At 40.0% G+C, this 17,451-nt stretch overlaps 1 protein-coding gene across 1 annotated transcript in view; it reads right to left on the bottom strand.

Annotated features, from left to right (window-relative positions):
• The window catches only part of SEMA5A (semaphorin 5A), a 328,915-nt gene that overhangs the window by 224,624 nt on the left and 86,840 nt on the right, over positions 1–17,451 (bottom strand). The window contains exon 3 of the mRNA XM_075052509.1: positions 2,758–2,956. Within this exon, the coding sequence (XP_074908610.1) occupies positions 2,758–2,890 (133 nt within the window). The 5' untranslated portion in view covers positions 2,891–2,956. The remainder of the gene's footprint in view (positions 1–2,757; positions 2,957–17,451) is intronic.

Genomic DNA, 17,451 nt, shown 5'->3' with positions numbered 1-17,451 from the left:
TTGCAAATATATTTCTACATGTACTTTCTAAGATTTACTGATGATTCCTGACATATTATTGTGGTGTGTATGGACAACAGCTTGTCAGAATATTTTTAAGTAAAGGAAAACTTTTTCAAGATACATCAGTTCATAAAAGCTAAGGTATGTCATGGATATGTACAGACTAATGATATTTTTACCACAAAGGTCAAGAGAGAGTCTGGCATTGAAAATCTTACTAAATCTCATATTAACAATCTGATGATTATTGCTTCTATATAATTGTATTTCCCACATATATTTACAGCAAAAAGGAATTGGTTTTGTTCAGTAAACTCTAACTGTGACACTACCTCTGGCTACAAAAGATGCAACTGCAACAAGACGACAGAGGAGGTCTCTGTCCCCAAAAAGCCTTAGCATAGTAACTTAGAACTGGAAGGACATCACTAGAAAGCAAATATGACAGAGAACAATAAAGGTCTAAAAGCCAGGATCAGGCTAAGTTCAAGCTACTCTCTTAAATGGTTTATGAATATGATTCAACCAACAACACATTTTTAATAAACATTTTGCACATGGCTCTGGTAATGAGTCTCAATTATTTGCTTTTACAGTTGCATATACAAAAAAAAAAGTACACGCAGTGATCCCTTAGTTTGTGAAATTAAGCAGTTAAGTGCCAGAATTTTAATTGTGTTACTTTAATATACAACATTGTGTATGCATGTTATAATAAAAATAACATTTTTAATTCAACTATACACCCAACATGAATGCTAAGAAAACCAGTTATTTCATCAGAATAAATCATACTATTTAGTCCTTCAATAAATGAGAGATAAAGGTCCTTCCTTCACAGCAGACTGATGGTTTGCTGTTCCCAGGTACAGAATGTAACCACTTTAGTTCATTCTCCAATGTATTGGAGAAAGGGACAGCTGGTGCCATTACTCTTATTAAACTGTTAAAATGCCAGAACAAAAATACTTTCCGTAGAAAACACAACATTATTTACTCTAACTTTATGAAAAGAACGGAAACAAATCTTTTTTCAATTAAAATTCAATAAATCCTTATTCATTGGAACAAAAAAATTACACATGTGCTTTCTTAGAATAACAGGAGGAATGCAATATGTAATATAATACATCTTAATCCCTATATCCTCATAGCTACAAACTATCTGAAACTTATTCTAAGTTGCGACACTAATGGAAAAATCTCAATTCAAATAAATAAAAAAATCAGATAAGTTATTAAATGCCTCAGGTTTTTAGAGACAACATCCTCCAAGTGTTCTTCACTTTGTTCCAACTGTTCCTCAGCAGTCCATCCCAATACACAAGACGACAACCACATGTATGAAGAGACTGGCTTGGCAAAGCAAGGAACTCATGGTGGAGCTCCAATGCAAAAAGGCTGTGTGCATGAGGTGTGAGCAGGGACAGGGTGACCAGGAGGACTTTAGAAACACCACATGTGTCACATTAAATAAAGTTCAATGGGAGTTAAGACTTGCACGGAATGTCAGGGGCAACAAGAGCAGCTTCTGCCTCTACGATAGTAATGAAAGGTCAAACAGGGAAAATATAAGCCTGTTGCTGAACTGGGCAGGCGATCTAGTGCCAGAAGACACAGATGATGCTGGGGGACTCAATACCTCCTTTGTTTAAGGTCTCAAAGGCATCTGATGTTTTGCAAAGGGGTTCAAGAACTACCAGCAGTAGATGCGGCCTGAGTCAGGGATGACTTGCAAGATCTCAACCTATATAAATCCATGGGATCAGACAAGCTGCATCCATGGACACCGAGATAACCAGCCACTCTTCATCTCTGAGAAGTCACAGAGATGAAGGAAGGTCATCAGTAACTGCAGGAAAACTAAGGTGGGAAATACAGACCAGTCAATCTCGCTTCAGTTCCTGGGAAAGTTATGGAGTTAATACTCTTGGAATGCACTTTTCTGGACATATTGAGAAGAAGGTGACTGAGAACAGTCAGCATGGATTTGCCAAGTGTAAATCATTCCTGACCAACCCAATTGCCTTTTATACTAAAATGACTAGTTTTAACGATGAGAGGAGAGCAGGGGATGTCATTTATCTCAAGGCTTTCAACACTGCCTCACTGCAAGTTAGGAGGCTACAGTCTGTCTCTTCAGGTGGGCAACCAGATGGGTGAAAAGCTGGCTGGATGATCAAGCCCAGAGTGTAAATGTTTAATGGACCTTACTCCACCATAAGGCCTGTAACAAGTGGAATATCACAAGGGTTGATCCTGGGACCTGTCCTGTTTAACACCTTAATCAATGACCAAGGGGCAGCAACAGAGTGCAGTCTGTAAAGTTTGCAGATAACACCAAATTCAGAGAAACAGTTGACAAGCTTGAGGACAAGGCTGCAGTCCACAGGGACCTAGATGGGCTGGAGGAATGGGCCAAGAGCAACCTCATGAAATTAAGTGTACACATGCAGAGTCCTGCACCTTGAAAGGAACAACCCCATGCAACAGTACAGGCTGGTTTTAATCACACAGGAAAATGAATCACCCGCCTTTAAATCACACATTCAGCACCAAATTGTGAACAAACTTTGCAAGCGTAGTTGTATTTAACACGTATGGAATACAGTCCAGGTTACTATATAACAGCACTGAATGCACTTCTGTTTTTTTTTCTCCATATCCTTATATATTTAAACCAAAGTTTTCCATGAAGAGATTACACAATCTTTGGCCTACTTCTGGAAAAGTGTTTTTGCACTTATCCCTTACCTTTGTATGCAATAACCGGGTGCTCAGTTCTGTGGCAGTGGGTATCTTCTGTTATTGTTGGCTCCAGTATTCCTAAAGCCCCAAGTCCTGCCAAAAGCAGTGCAACGAGGCAGCTTCCTTTCATGGTGGTCATGCTGTCCTCCACAGCACTCACTTCTTTTAGCTGGCTACTCTTCTTGCACTCATGTGGGAAAAGCACCTGGAGAGTTCAAAGAAATTTATTCAAGCAGAGGAGCAAACCACAAAAAAAAAATTAAACCATTCTTGATGTTTAAAACAAAACAACATTGCTTTCTGTCTGTGTAGTATTTGACTCCTCAAAAGTATACTATCAGCTGCTCCTCTAATTACTTCATAAACTTATTATCAATTGCCCAATTTACTAATACTGATTTCTTTTATCACCCAGCAGGATTCAAAAACTGTTATTCATTCCCCCACTCTTCTGCTTTAAAGTTTCATTTTTAATGTGTGCAGGAAAAATAACATTCTGCAACATTTTTTTATTTTTTTTTTTAGATACAGAAATGTATCTAAATCTATGTTCCACATTCACTTGGATCCACTGCCCCTCATTCTGCCTTCCTCACAAAGCAAAGAGTGCTTTGATTCCTTGCGAGTATAGGTAGGAAAGGAATTGCTCCTTCACGTTACTGACTGTTTTGACAAAACAACAGCCCTAGAGCATGTATTTTTTTTGCCTATCTGTAGAGTATGTATAGCACAGCAGGGACAGCGGTAGGACAAGATTCACCTCAATGCTCTGACAATGTACTTTTGCTTTACAGGAGGGAGGGTCACTAGTTCTGACACGAGCTTAATCCCTAACCCATTTGCCAAGACTGATGACAAGGTTGTGTATTGCAGATTCTAATGCTGAAGACTCCTTTCTACTAAAATCTAGACACCAATCAACGATGTAATGGTTTTCATTCAGTACTAGAATAAAGTTGAAGTTTTAACTCCCTGATTTTTTGAAACATCCAATAACCAGATACTTATAAAATAAGTAACAGAATATTCACAGTGTCAATATGATTTTAGATCCAACCCAATTCCTTTAGCTTTATCATAACAAACATTCCAAGCAGTAACAAGCCAAAAACTTTGGCCACTAGCAGCTTTACAGACTCCCACAAGCTTGCTTGCTTATAGCACACAGTTATGAGACATCACTGCCTTTTAGGAGGGAAAGACTGGAGATTTAAGACAACTCCATAATGGCAGAAATGTCATTCTGCTAATTAACAGAGCAATTCCAGAAAAAATAATCAGCAATATTGACTTCTAATACATTTGTTCTCACTGAAGTGCAGTGTGCTGTTTAATAAGGCAGAAACTTTCTATTTGTGTAAAACAAACATCCTAAACACATGAAAAAAAGGGCTGTTAATTAAAAGATACTCCCCAGTAAGACCAGTATGTTTTAAAAGCTACACTCAGAAAGCAGAATGGGTAGTAAACATTGCTCCCTAACCCCTAACATTACTGTAGCACAAGCCATCATAAGATGAACTGCTCCTCTCTTACCACTTTATTTTGCTGCCTTTAGAAGCCTTCTGGGTAAGACCTGGACACATCTAATCCTCATTAATTTAAACTAAAATAAATAGATAAAAGACATAATACATCTGAGCAGTACATAAATTTAGTAGTCAATTTTAGCTACTCTGATAAATTCGCTTCTGTTTCAGAAAAAAAAAAGGCAGCAACAAAGCTTCTAGGCAGTTAGATTCATATACCTATCTAAGTAGTATATCTTATGGTGTCATGTACCAACATGAATCTGTCCCTATAAATTGCTTGTGGCTCACAGCAGGCAGTATCTGCTCAGAAATTCTGCACACACATGTATATAGGGGCATAAAGCGCCTGTTCCAATGTTTTGATGGTTCATTTTCTGCAAGGGTGACATTTCAAGCGTTATGCACTATTCTTATCTAAATTCAACCAGTTTATGTGGGTTATATCATAGCTAATGGATATTACTAACTTACAGATTATACAAGTACATTACTAAGAGCTAGTTCTAGTTCAGGTTTTGGTAAGATTATGTATATGTCTTTAGGAAGCAAAATGAAGCACAGATACCACATCACAGACTCTCCAAAGCTGGTTCAAAAAAAAGCCTTCAAACCCAAAGCCTTTTCCACAGAATTTGCAGGGGTCAGACCACTCCCTCCCGCGCATCCCGGAGGAAGGACCCATGGCACGTCCACCCGCCTGAGGTCCCGCTGTGAGCGCGAGCCCGTGGAGGCAGCGCCTGAGCTCTGAACCCCCGCAGCTCTGGAAGTCCCGCTGCAACCGAGCACCGGAGGCTTTGAAGCGGGCAAAGGAGTCTTTCCTGAAACAGGCCCTGCTCCTTACTGAAAGTGCAACTGTTGTGCCAAGAAGTGATAGCTAGCCCGGAGAGTAAGACACAAAAGAGAACCCTAAACATGAAAAGTTTAGGCTAGTTTCCTTGATTTCTGCATAATTTCCATATGCAGATTTCTCTCAACAATGAAATGTAATGGTCAAGTCAAAACTTTTCAAAGCATATCCATAATATTGACACTGACAATTTTCTATTTTAGCTGAGCCAACAAAAGATACCTATTGCTAAAGAGAAAAAGTGTGAACACAGCCAAGCATGCAAGGCATGTAACTGCTACTGCTAGGTCTAAGCAGATTCATTTAGAGACTGTTCCCTCCAGGAACTGAAGTCATATATTTAAAACGAAATAATCAGGATGTCAATATTTCTAGATCAGTTAAAATACACCATGTTGGAAATACAATTTACATCTGAATTATAAACTACATTTTCTTTTGTTTGATTAAAATAAGCTGCTGTATAAAAAAAGAGAGTTGCCACACTAACTGCAGCTGTCCAGCAGCAAGGATGCTTTCAAATAATTATCTGTTGATTCTGTAAGCGTCAGTTTAACAGCACTTTCAGTGAAAGATGAAGTAAACACGTCAATGTGAGTATGCAAAGAACAGAGTTTGGCATGGTTAAAAGATGCCAGTTTCAGGACTGGTTCTGGGCACACGCATACACAAGCACATCTGGGGTTTCTTTCCATGCACACCAGTGTCTGCTCTTGTAGGTGCTGCTCATGTAACTTGCTGTGGGAGACTCGTTCCACTTCCCCAGGGTGCTTTGCTCAACCTCTTGGTTTGTAAAACAGTAAAAGTTTGATAAAAATTTACTCATGCTGACCAACTACTCCAGATAACACATACCTTTGTGCACAAGCATGAACCTAAAGAAAAGTACTTGTCTAATGAAACAGACTATACATTGTATGGGTTCATTAGAACAGAATTATGAGTCCAAAGAAAGATGTTGTCCCATATTGCTACTGCACACACTTTAAAATAGCTAGTAATAATTATTTCATCTTTGGTCACGTCAATTTTATTAAAAATACCTAGTTTGTCTACTGTACTGCTAATGACAACTTTTTACAATTTATTAAAAGAATAGAACATTTGCTTGCTGCTGCAAGTGATGAGCAGACAGGGAGAATTGTTGTTTCCTCTTTAGCAAAAAAAGCCCACGCTGTTGTGTATTGCTAGTAAACATACGGCCAAATCAGGGAAAAAAGGGTATCAGCAGTCATATGGTCATAAAACTGGAATACATGAACATCCCTACAATGTAGCTCAGTGCCTTTTTCTGTAATGGCTCTTGATTTCTTAAAGCCAAACTCCTCAAATTTTTACAAATCATTTGAGAGGAAGATTGCTAGAGAAAGAAATACGTAAAAAAGGCCCTCTCATCACAGCTACCAAAAAATCTAGCTAAATTCTCAGGCAATGTGTACATTCTCAATTCCCAGTCCTGGAACTACGACTAGTGACAAGCCCTGGAGCCCAGAAGGAAAAAGGGATGGCGGGGGGGAGCATCAGGAGGGCTGCATCAGTCTAAAATAACAGTGCTCGCCTCTTCCCCCAGTGAAAAATGTGAATGTTGTGTGTCAAAAGACATTCACATTTCACTTTTTTCACAAATGAACTGTGATTTTTTTTTTAGTCATGCTTCTCCTAATAATATATAGACACAAAATGCATTTAAATATTGTCTCCAAAAAAACCAACGAGTTGTTTTTACTATAGTGATTAATCCTGTTCCCCTGCCAAATGCACAAATAAAAGCTATACCTCTTTATAATATAACTACGTTGAAATACATCCCTTACTCAGTATAAGCTTTAGAAAAACAATTTGTATATCAGTCAGATACACAATTAGATTAGAGCAATAGCTCAAAGATCACCTCATTAAACATCAAGATGAGGCTGGAGGCTGTAGAGCTTCTTCAGCGAAATAATCCAGCCATACACTATCGTGTCTCAGCACTGGACCCAGCAGTCCAGACTGTTTGCTATGTGGCAGAGTAGCATGTTCTAATTTGTATTCTCATAAAGTGAGAGTCAGCTTCAATTAACAAATTGATTACTGCGTTACTTCAACTTTTTTTTTTAATATTGCCGTTCATTTCTGCAGTGGCATGAATTTTAAGATCTGCAAGAGGCAGTCACCCATCAGCTGTCATTGACTAACGCAGTCAAACATCAATCCTTAAATTCATAGTGACATTCTGCCAAAAGTCTGCTAATATCTGTAGCTGATGGTGACAACTCATAAAAGAAGAATCTGTCATCAAAGCTAGTTCTCCAGCACTGCTCCAAGAGCTGCGATACTTGTGATTTCTGCAAAGGAAGCACTGCTTCAAGAACAGCGGCCTGAATGAAGCTAGAAGTTTGTAATAACGCCTCAGATCTCATTTATTACGTCGTGGGCACGTCTGCCTCATCAGCGGGGCACAGCACCAGTGGACCACAGCTTCCTCAAGCAAGCACCAGCCAGCCCAGCAGGTCCACACAGCAGAGCACCACAAGCAGCTTAGAGGTAAGAGTAAAGGCACTCAAATCCACGCAGTTCGGCACACGTTCCAGCAAAATCTCAGCTTTTTTTTTCTCTTAGCTCCTTGGCTGTTTTGGTGTGCTCCCAAGCCCCAGATGCCCACCTCTAGTTTCGTTGCGTTGCCCTCACAGCTAGTCTCCTGCTCCCGTCACCCAGAGCACCTTCCCCAGGTGCTGCTTGGGGCATCCACCGAACTGGGACCCTTCGCCTGGCCACCAGAAGTCGGTCTGAGGTGGTGGAAAGAGGAATTCCATTCCTCAGAGAGGCTACAAAGCCAGCACGGTTTTTCCTTTACAAAATAACTTTATGGAAAGACAAAACGGTAATCATTGTTTGCAAATAAAGGTCTGAAAAGTGAGGAAAGTTGGAAGGAAAATCAGAGGAAGCCGAACAGCCAAAGGAAAGGCATGCAGTGAGAGAAAGCGAGCCAGGAGAGGGCAGAAGTGTCAGCTAGTGCAGGAAAATGAAATGGAGAGGGAAGAACTGTAGCAATTCGGGGATCTACACACACATCCCTGCATTTCATCTTCTCCTTTCTCTCCATACGACACTCACCTGGCTCCTTTTCCAGCTGGTACTATTATTGGCAAAGCAAACACATGTTCTTAGGGCCCAAAAGATGGTCAACACCATCAGCATGGCATAAAACACAAGCTGTTCTGCAGTAAAAATACACTTTCAGGTGTTGTAAGTAACAGCGGTTCAGTAGACAGTCCTTACCACAGGATTCTGTTGATGTTAAAAATGACAGAGCTTCACAGTGGGGTTGGGCAGATCCCTCAGAAAAAAAGATCCACTAATGATTATGAAATTCCTAGACACTCCCATTTTGCAGCGTGAAATTCAGGAACTCCCCGAGCCTTATACGGCAAGGATATTCAGGAAGAGTCCCAGTAGCTGCGTGCTGGGGTCTGCCCTCTCCCCCGAGACATGAGCTGTTTGCTCCTGACAGAGACCAGACCCTGGGCTGGATGCGCCTCGGACCGAGCACAGCCTTCCCACGTTCTGCAGAGGCCTGAGCTCTGCACTGCGCAACGTTCGTAGGCTGCATTTTATTCACTTGTATTGCCATACAGTACGTACAAGTCTGTATTTATGAGTTATTCGTCAAGCCTTGTGAAAAGTGAACATACGTACCTGACGGCAAAACAAGAAAAATCCATTGCACAGCTTTTTACAAAGCACGTACTACAGTACATGAGTTGCGACCACAAAGAGAAACAGCATCCAGAATAGCCAGTCCACGGCATTTTTTCTTTAATATTCCCTCACCCATCTAGTAGGAAGCCCTACGGTTTGGAAAGAGATCTGTCTCCTGGTTATAGCTCAGTCAGCAAAGACCTCAATTTCAACAGAATCATGTAGTCATTAACTGGACTTCCTTACAAACTGTCACAAAACATGACATAAATTACATTTCAGAAGTTTCTTTCAATTTATCCAGCGATGCTGTTAGTGGCCCTTACCAGATATCCCTGGCACACTCTTGAGAGATGAAATATAATATATAAAGCTGTGGACAACAATTTTTAAAGCAACATGTACTTTCAGAGACCTAGTAATGCTGCCCCTGAATGAAGATGTTATACTACATATTTCCACACCTCAGTAAATGAAAATTATTTGTGAAAAATCGTATTTACCCATTAAAACTGAATATAATAAAAGTATGCTAGTCCACCTCATTGAACAGGGATTAATAAGAAAAGCAATGACCAAACATGTAAAATAATTTTAACACTTATTTTCATCATATTTGTTAGCAACGCTATAAACTGAGACCGCATTTGTTCTTTTCCTTTGTTTTTAGCTACATAATAATGTTGATTTCCCATAACTAATTACATATTTTTTTAGAAGGGCAAAAAGAATGTTTCAGTCTAGACGGTAACTACTGCAACGATGACATTTCTTGAACAGTCTTCAAACTCCGCTCTTCCCTAGCTTTTCTGTTAATCCACTTTTTGTAATCTTCTGCTAAAAAAGCATCTGTGCTCCTTGTATAATAAGGGACTCAAAGAAGAAGTGAATTTTGAAATTTCGCCACTGGGTAGTTACAACTACAAGTAGTTACACTTGTAGTTACAACTACAAGTAAAGCTGTGACTATTAATTTGTATTAACAATGTGCTGAAACTTCACTATATATAAAACAAAAAGTACTCTTAAATTACAAAAGCTCATGCTTTGAAAGCTGCCCATGTGTCTTGCCTTGTACTGTGACCTCTACCCAAATTCAGGTATGATGCAGGATAGGAGGAGATGCTCTAGCTTAGGATGCTTTGTCATCTTTTTCTTTTCCCTTCACATTATTATAAACTGTCTTGTACTGGGAACTATATTTATTAAAAATTAAAAAGAAGAGCAGGTTTTAAAACATTACTTGATTGAACGAATGGCAGCAGTTCAGGTTTGGGAGGAGATCTGTGCAACAGAGCAGCAGAAGACAATGCACCAAGATAACAATCAGAAAAAATATAGCTGAGAAGAGAGACGTTTTATCAGCTGAAGGGAGAATGAAGAAGGTGAAGGTTAGCGTTGGATGAAAAATTTGTGTAAGATCTTGAAGATGTATAAAAAGTGGGTTTGAGTGAAGACAAGGTTAATGGAAGCAGGTAAAAAGAGAGGTACTACGAAAGTAATGCAAGCTTAGCTGTCGCATTCTATATAAATTGGGAAGAAGCAACACAGAGATTGGAGTCGTACATGTTGAATAATTAAGAAAGCAGATCATCACATCACAGATTATTGCTGTAGCCATCTGGACATACTTTTTTATATTTGTAAACTGTACAGGAAAACATGCCAAAATTTGTACATGGATGTAAGAGAAACCAGAAGGAAGACAGTAACACAGCAACTTCAAATAGCTGGGTCTTTTAAAAAAATTATTTTCAAATGAAAACAGTTCTCTACCATTTTGTATGTCACAGTACAAAAGTACTTGATAGTACTTGGGATTTAGCTTTCATAAGGACTTAATAAATACATTTTTAAAGGCGAATCGCCAATCTACAGGACAAAATTGTACTGCTAAAACAAAACTATTAGTGGATATTCTGCACATTAATACTAGGCAAACTTCCAAAATAAAGATTATATTTAAGTAGTTACCACTTAAAAGAACTGGTGGATGAGCTCCAAAGTGTCATGAAATGACTACTGTGACAGCCTGCTTCAGTTAAATAATACAGGCAAGCTTACCCTTCGTGTGGTGGGTTCAGTCCTGCAGTTCTTTGGTACAGTTTTAAAGAGCAGTGGCTATTAAACACATTTCAGCAAATGCATGGTGGTCACGGCTTTGACAACTGAAATACAGTGGAGGAGAATACACTTCTGTATGTCAAATCCACTCAGCCCCACACCCCCATTTGCAAATGCATTCCCACCTCCTCTCAACTCCTAGCCGATTATCGGCTTTTAATTTGTTTCTTCCCATGAATAACCAACATAGTCTCTCTTTACAGCAACAGTTTAAGTGACAGCAAGGTTTAGCAGACTGATATGAAAGAAAGGGAGAGGTGAGGCAACTCAGAGCTCCCATCCCACATCACCGCTAGGGAACACTACTTCTCCGCACCTATTTATTTATATGTAGCTTTTCTATCCAGGTAAGCACTCTAAACACCCACTCATCTCACCAAGCTTCTGGATTCCTCCTTCAGTTCTTGGATAAGCAACAGAGAGAGTATCCTACAGAGAACGCTTAGGTGGACTGAACCATCCAATGTCTCTGCAATGATTATACAAAATGCATAGCATAAGTCAGCTGCTATGTCACTTTCCTTGCTCTTTAACATTACCACTGCAAAGAGGACGATTTAGATTTTTTTATACATCCACAGAAGTTTTCCCACACACCTACAAAGATTTAATACACAAATGAAAGCACTGTTTAGTATTCCTTCTAACCCCATGATGCCATGATTATAGGCAATAGTGCCCAAAGGGGACCCACCAATCCACATGACAATCTTCCATACTAGATTTTCCCTTTAGATCTCTGATTCAATTGAGAACTGCAACAGAAAAATCACAGAACTCCCTTCTGTGGCACATTCAGTTGCATTAATATCCAGATAATTCAGAGGCATCATACAAACATGCCTCTTTTTAATTAGGAACATTACCTGTGTGGCTAACCATGCTGTCTTTTGAAGATGTCCATCACAAACATAGGAAACCCTGACAAAACTATCAGAGTCCTGGAATAAGAAGTTTGAAGGGAAAATCATGGCTTCTGTTAGATCTTTCTGAACGTTCATCTACCTTTTGTTAGTTTTACACTAAATCCTGAATCCAGATACAGCTCTTTTACACCTTCTGTGAAAGATCAAGTTAGTAAATCCTTTCCTAAAATAAACCAGGCAAAATTAAAAATAATGGAAGGCGTAAAGATTTTCAGAGACCGTTCTACAGGTAAAATATCCAATGTATCAGAGTCTTCAAAAACAAAAGGCAAAGCTCAAAATGAATACAACCCTTATACTTAAACCCCCATGTATTCACAAAGGTTTCATGCATATGAGGAACACCCCTGCACGTGCCTGCGCTTCCTGTCAATACAAACTTGCTTATTTTTTCCTAGATCCTAAGATACGGCATGACAGGGGAGAGAAAAAAAAAAAAAGAAAAAAAGAAAAAGGATCCTTCTAAAAAGAATAAATCATAGTTGTATTTTCTTCCTCCAACATCATTGTTAAAAATTTAAGTTCTACATTTAAGTCTGTTTAAAAGTAGTAAAACTTGACACAACAGAAATCATATACTATCCGGTGGGATGCACCCAATGAAGCTGTCAAATAGTGAATAAGGAGATGTCAAATAACCTAACGTTAAATGAGGAATGGCGCTTGACATATTTGTTCCAATACACAGAAGCTTCTTGTGGGTTTCCTTCAGAGCATATATTGTGCTGCTCTGTGTATTTGTGTCTCAATAAAATAAAATAAATATACTCTGTTCTTTCCAAGTCTGAAGTATCCTCTTAAAAAGTTATTTTAATTTACATTTCCATGTTTTATCTAATTGTTAATGATGGTGCTTTTTTAAATGATTTTCATTTAAGAGCTTTCAGGAGAAAAATCTATTCCATAAGGTTATTTCACAAAATAACAATGTTGTGAAAAATCCAGTTTGTTTGGTGACATCTTTCCCAATGGCTTCTCAGTGGCTGACAGTTTCCATCAGTCAAACACTAAATTACATGAAGTGTCACTGATGTCTCCATCATAACCAAAATCACTTTAGACTTCTGTAGCTTTGTAACTGTCATTTTTCATTTATTACTTTGGAATCTTATAAGCATACAGTATGTATGCACAGATTGCATACATTGAAACATATCTTAGACTCCTCCTTTTGAAGAATCTGAAATTCGGAGTCAAAATGTGTCAAAGTCACCTTGAGCTCATAAATAGAAACATGTACAATGATTACGCCTTCCCTTAGATTTTTCTAAAAATAAAGGCACTGTTTCAGCCTTCCTAGGCTGTTTTGCTTGCATCCAAATTTTCTAGTACCCCCACAGGTGCTTAACAGGAAACTTCCTGACCATCCTTACATTTTATGCCACACAGTACACTCACTGGTGTCATAGCAATTGCCTATGAAAATCCCCCCTCCCACTGCACCAGTTCTCCAGCACACCATCAGGCAAGGCTAGATGACTTGCAATAAGAACATCCTTAGCTAGTGTTGCCTGAGACCACCAAGATTTATACCCAAAAGCCATACAGTATGGTCCGCACCCCTTTTTGCACTCCTTTCTGTACATCTTCATACTCCCACATATTGCGTTCCTCAAAAAAACAAATGTACATATGGCACAGGCAGGGAATCCTTTCCCAGGATGAACTAATAACCACAATACCAACACATGCCACAGTTGAATGCCATGCACTTTGCTGGGAGGACCACCTGCCCACTTAGACAACAGCCCATAGCAATAAGCAAAGGCATTCCCCGGGGTAGACCAGTATAGCCTCCACTTCACTTTGCTGGCCTGCCCCTTCATCTTGTCCCGTACCAAGTCTACGTCCCTGTTCCAACACCGCACCCTAAGCAAAGGCCCTATCTCCCAAGCAATCTAGATCTTCCTAGCAGTCGGTTGTATCGAAGCTTAGTCCAATATCAGCTGACAACAGCATGGCTCAACACCCAGATCCATGCACTCACTCATGATTGGCACCATTTTCTCCCTCAAATCATTCCCTGTCCCAAAGGGAAACCAGCCACCAGCTGCATTTTTAAGACCACCTTAGCTGTTGTCCATAGGAAGGGTAAAGCCCGAGAGAAGCTGTGCTCATTACATCATGCTGCATCTCCTGCCACACACAGATCTTGTCCCTTCCACTCGCCCTCCGCGGGATCCCAGCTTCCTTCTCCCCTTCCCTCAACATCCTGCAGAGAGGGAACACAACCACCTGCTTCTGCTGAGCTATACAGAGCCGACTCAGTCCTGAGCTGGGTGCTGGCTAACCCAGGCTATGAACATCCACCAGCAACGTAATTTGATATAAGGTATCCCAAGATCCAAGATCCACTCCTCAGCACAGGAGGATGGTACATTTAGGAGTCCACTCCCTTAGTTCACCTGGAGCTGCAGACCTGCCAACCAATGCACTCATGGCAAGCCAGAGCAACCCCTTAGCCCATTTGCTTAGGGATACAAAAATTTGGCACTGGGTGTACTGATGTCTGAGGAGAAGGTTGGGTTAAAAGACCAGGAAGAAAGGTCTCTGCATGACTGTGACTAGCCCTGCCCTTCCCATCACTTCAGCAACATTTCTAAAAGAAGCCAAGAGGTCAGTTCACTTTTAAAAGATGACACATCCTCAAGCACTCCTTCACGGGATCCTTTAAAAGCATCTTCACACTGGCAGATGAGGCTTGCACTGGGACTTGTACAGGTTTCTCACCTCCTTTTCATCACAGAGTCTTGGCAGATGACGACAGGACCACTCAGTGCCCATCATGTACGTCATGTGGAAGTCGTGGCACGTACCACATGTAAGTAAACAAGAAAGCTAGGAAAGTCACATCCAAGAAGTTGTGAGTGGTTGTGGAATAGCCCATTCCTGCTTGATGTGTCCCAAGAGAGGCGACCAGGTATCCCACCGCATGAACGCCGCCTTCCACGCTGCCCTAAGGAAGGGTGGAGCTCAGAGTAAGGGAACGCATTAGCCCCCCTACAGATCAGGGCATAGTGACACATCTGCCCGCAGACTTCCAGTCACTCTAGACCTCAGTGCCTCTCTTTTCTGAGGCAGCCAAAACCCTCTTTGATCAGCAGGAGAGGGTATTCATTTAAACACAATGAAAATGCTAAAACACTACCTTTCCTTTCCCTTTTTTTTTTTTTTTTTTTTGCCCAGCCTCTCAGTGGTACCAAGTATGCTCTTATTTCCTACAAGCTCCACCCCTTCTGCTCTTTGTAATCCCTCTGCAGTTAAATTCCTTCTCCTTTATTTACCAACTCTCTGCTTTGATGTCATTTGCATATCACTACAGAAAGACATGTTGTTAAATCTACTTCCAGAACAGTCCAAGCATAAAGCTCTAGAAGGAATACCAAGGAAAATGGCCAAAAAAAAAAAAAAAAGGCAAAACCAAACAAACCAAAACCAAACATGAAACCCTTGTAAATGGCCTCTGTCAATGACACAAAGAAAAACACAAGTACAATAAAATGTCTTACAAATAAAAGTCCAACTAAAACCTGCCCTTTGGCTGCAGGTGTGGTGTTGAAAAATGATTAAGTCAGACCAGAAAAGTGTCAGTTTACATAGCAGTGTTGCAACAAGATACAAGCATTATAGGTATGAGAAGGGTCTCTGGAATGGAATTGTTGGAATTCAAAATAAAGAGCCCAGAAGGAAAATGCTGAGGATGCAAGGCCTTTCCACGGGGAGCCTTGTGTAATAATGAAATGCAGAATTTGACCTACAAAGGGGCAAAAAGGAAAAGAGACTGGACACAAAAAGAAACAAATGAACCAAGAAACTTGCTGATATTGTACGCATCTGGCCAAGCAAAAAATTGGCAATTTGTGGCAGCATTAGGAAATGCATAACTCAAGAAGACAGATATAAAATGTGAATGATACTCAGCTTATCAAAGAGTAATAACAAACTTTCTAGTATGGTGTGCTTGCTATGCTCTACCTCAGCATGCTTCACCCCAGAGAGAGGATGGGACTTGCATGCTACTGAAGAGTCCCAAAAGCATAATTTGGATACAGCTCTGTCCTTTCATACCTGGCCAACTCTCTCCTCCATTACCTACCACTTCACCATGATCTTGATGGGACAGTCGCAGAGTGACCTAGCAGAAAATCTGTATTGCTAAAGTCACCATGATGCATTCTGGTTTTTAAATTGTTAACTATTTGAGTCTAAAAGATCACATTTTATCATGTATTTGTTCAATCTCTACAGCCATATCAGTTTCTACAACTAATAATGTAACTATAGGCAAACACATCTCTTTAACATGGGAAATCCAGTGCAGAGTTCATAGTTCTTTTTAAAGACACAAAGCTGTATTTATACTGTAATAAACAGATCATCTAGAAAGATATTGAAAACACAAATTGAAACATGATGCTCTCACTGTGCAAAGTCTTTGCACACCTTCAGTGCTCTGTAAATAATAAATAACTGAAGCAGAGGTCATCTCATCAGGTTAATCATGAGTCATACTGCCAAGATACAGAGTTTGCTCCAGCTAGGCTGTGCTATCTAGTACATGGATAAACAGGGATTTCAATATCCAGGGTTGTCAATCTTGCATGTTTTCCAGCACTGGATTCCACCATATTTTATAAAGATGCAACCTGAAGCTGAGTGAAAAATAATTCAAACTGCTTGCAGTGGTGTTGCAGAAAGGGCTTCCAGAGCAAACAGATTATAAACACTACATTAATGCACACACTGCAAGTACAAAAATCTGTGTCACATAGAAAAAAACAAAAATAAAAATACACCAAACCTGGATCAACAGAGACAACTCAAAGGGTCTCAAAACAGTGCCCTTTTCTACAAGTTCTTTTGACATTTTCAATGATCAAAGCAAGAGAAAGCAACCCATGAGGCTTCACGCAATTGAGAGATAACTGGAATACTTAAAGGCAGCATCTCTACTGCAAGAAGTGTGACCTGGGGAAGGGCATTTGTGCCGGTGGGGGGAAGTTGAACCTTATTCCTAACTAGATATTTAAGAGAAAAAAAAAGAGAGATTAAAATTATAAATCAAAGTACATTTAGTTTCACATTAGGTGTTAAAACCCTGCTTCTAGATGCCATTAATCTCGGAGATTTAACAACAGGCTTTAATGGGAAGAGTCTCATTCTCTGTAGCAAAAAACAAAGGGTCTTTCCATTAGACACAATGACCTCATCCATCCCTCTCTGATCCTCCTTCACCTCATATGCAGAGCCAAGTACAGCACAATTCATCACTTCAGTACAAAGCTGTTTGCAGCTTGGTGGGCAGTTATGTTACATACCAGGCACAGAGTTTCTGAAAGAGAACGAAGCTCCTTCATTCCACTCTGAAATTGCTATTGCTGCTTTGAAGCAATGCAGGTTCCTTTTAACAAACAACTACTAACGAGCCTTTCATTGTTATGCTTCATTTGTTAAAATTCCCCAAGCCTGGCACAAAGGGAAACCTCCCATCACTGCACAAACAGTGCCACAAGGAAGACACCAGAAGAGTTAGAAGGGCCATGAGGAAGGACTCTTCTTCACAGATGGACGAGCTCAAAGAATTAAGTGG

The sequence above is a fragment of the Buteo buteo genome, chromosome 20 (assembly GCF_964188355.1).
Source record: "Buteo buteo chromosome 20, bButBut1.hap1.1, whole genome shotgun sequence".
Taxonomy (NCBI): Eukaryota; Metazoa; Chordata; class Aves; order Accipitriformes; family Accipitridae; genus Buteo; species Buteo buteo.
This window is presented reverse-complemented; position numbering and strand designations above follow the sequence as displayed.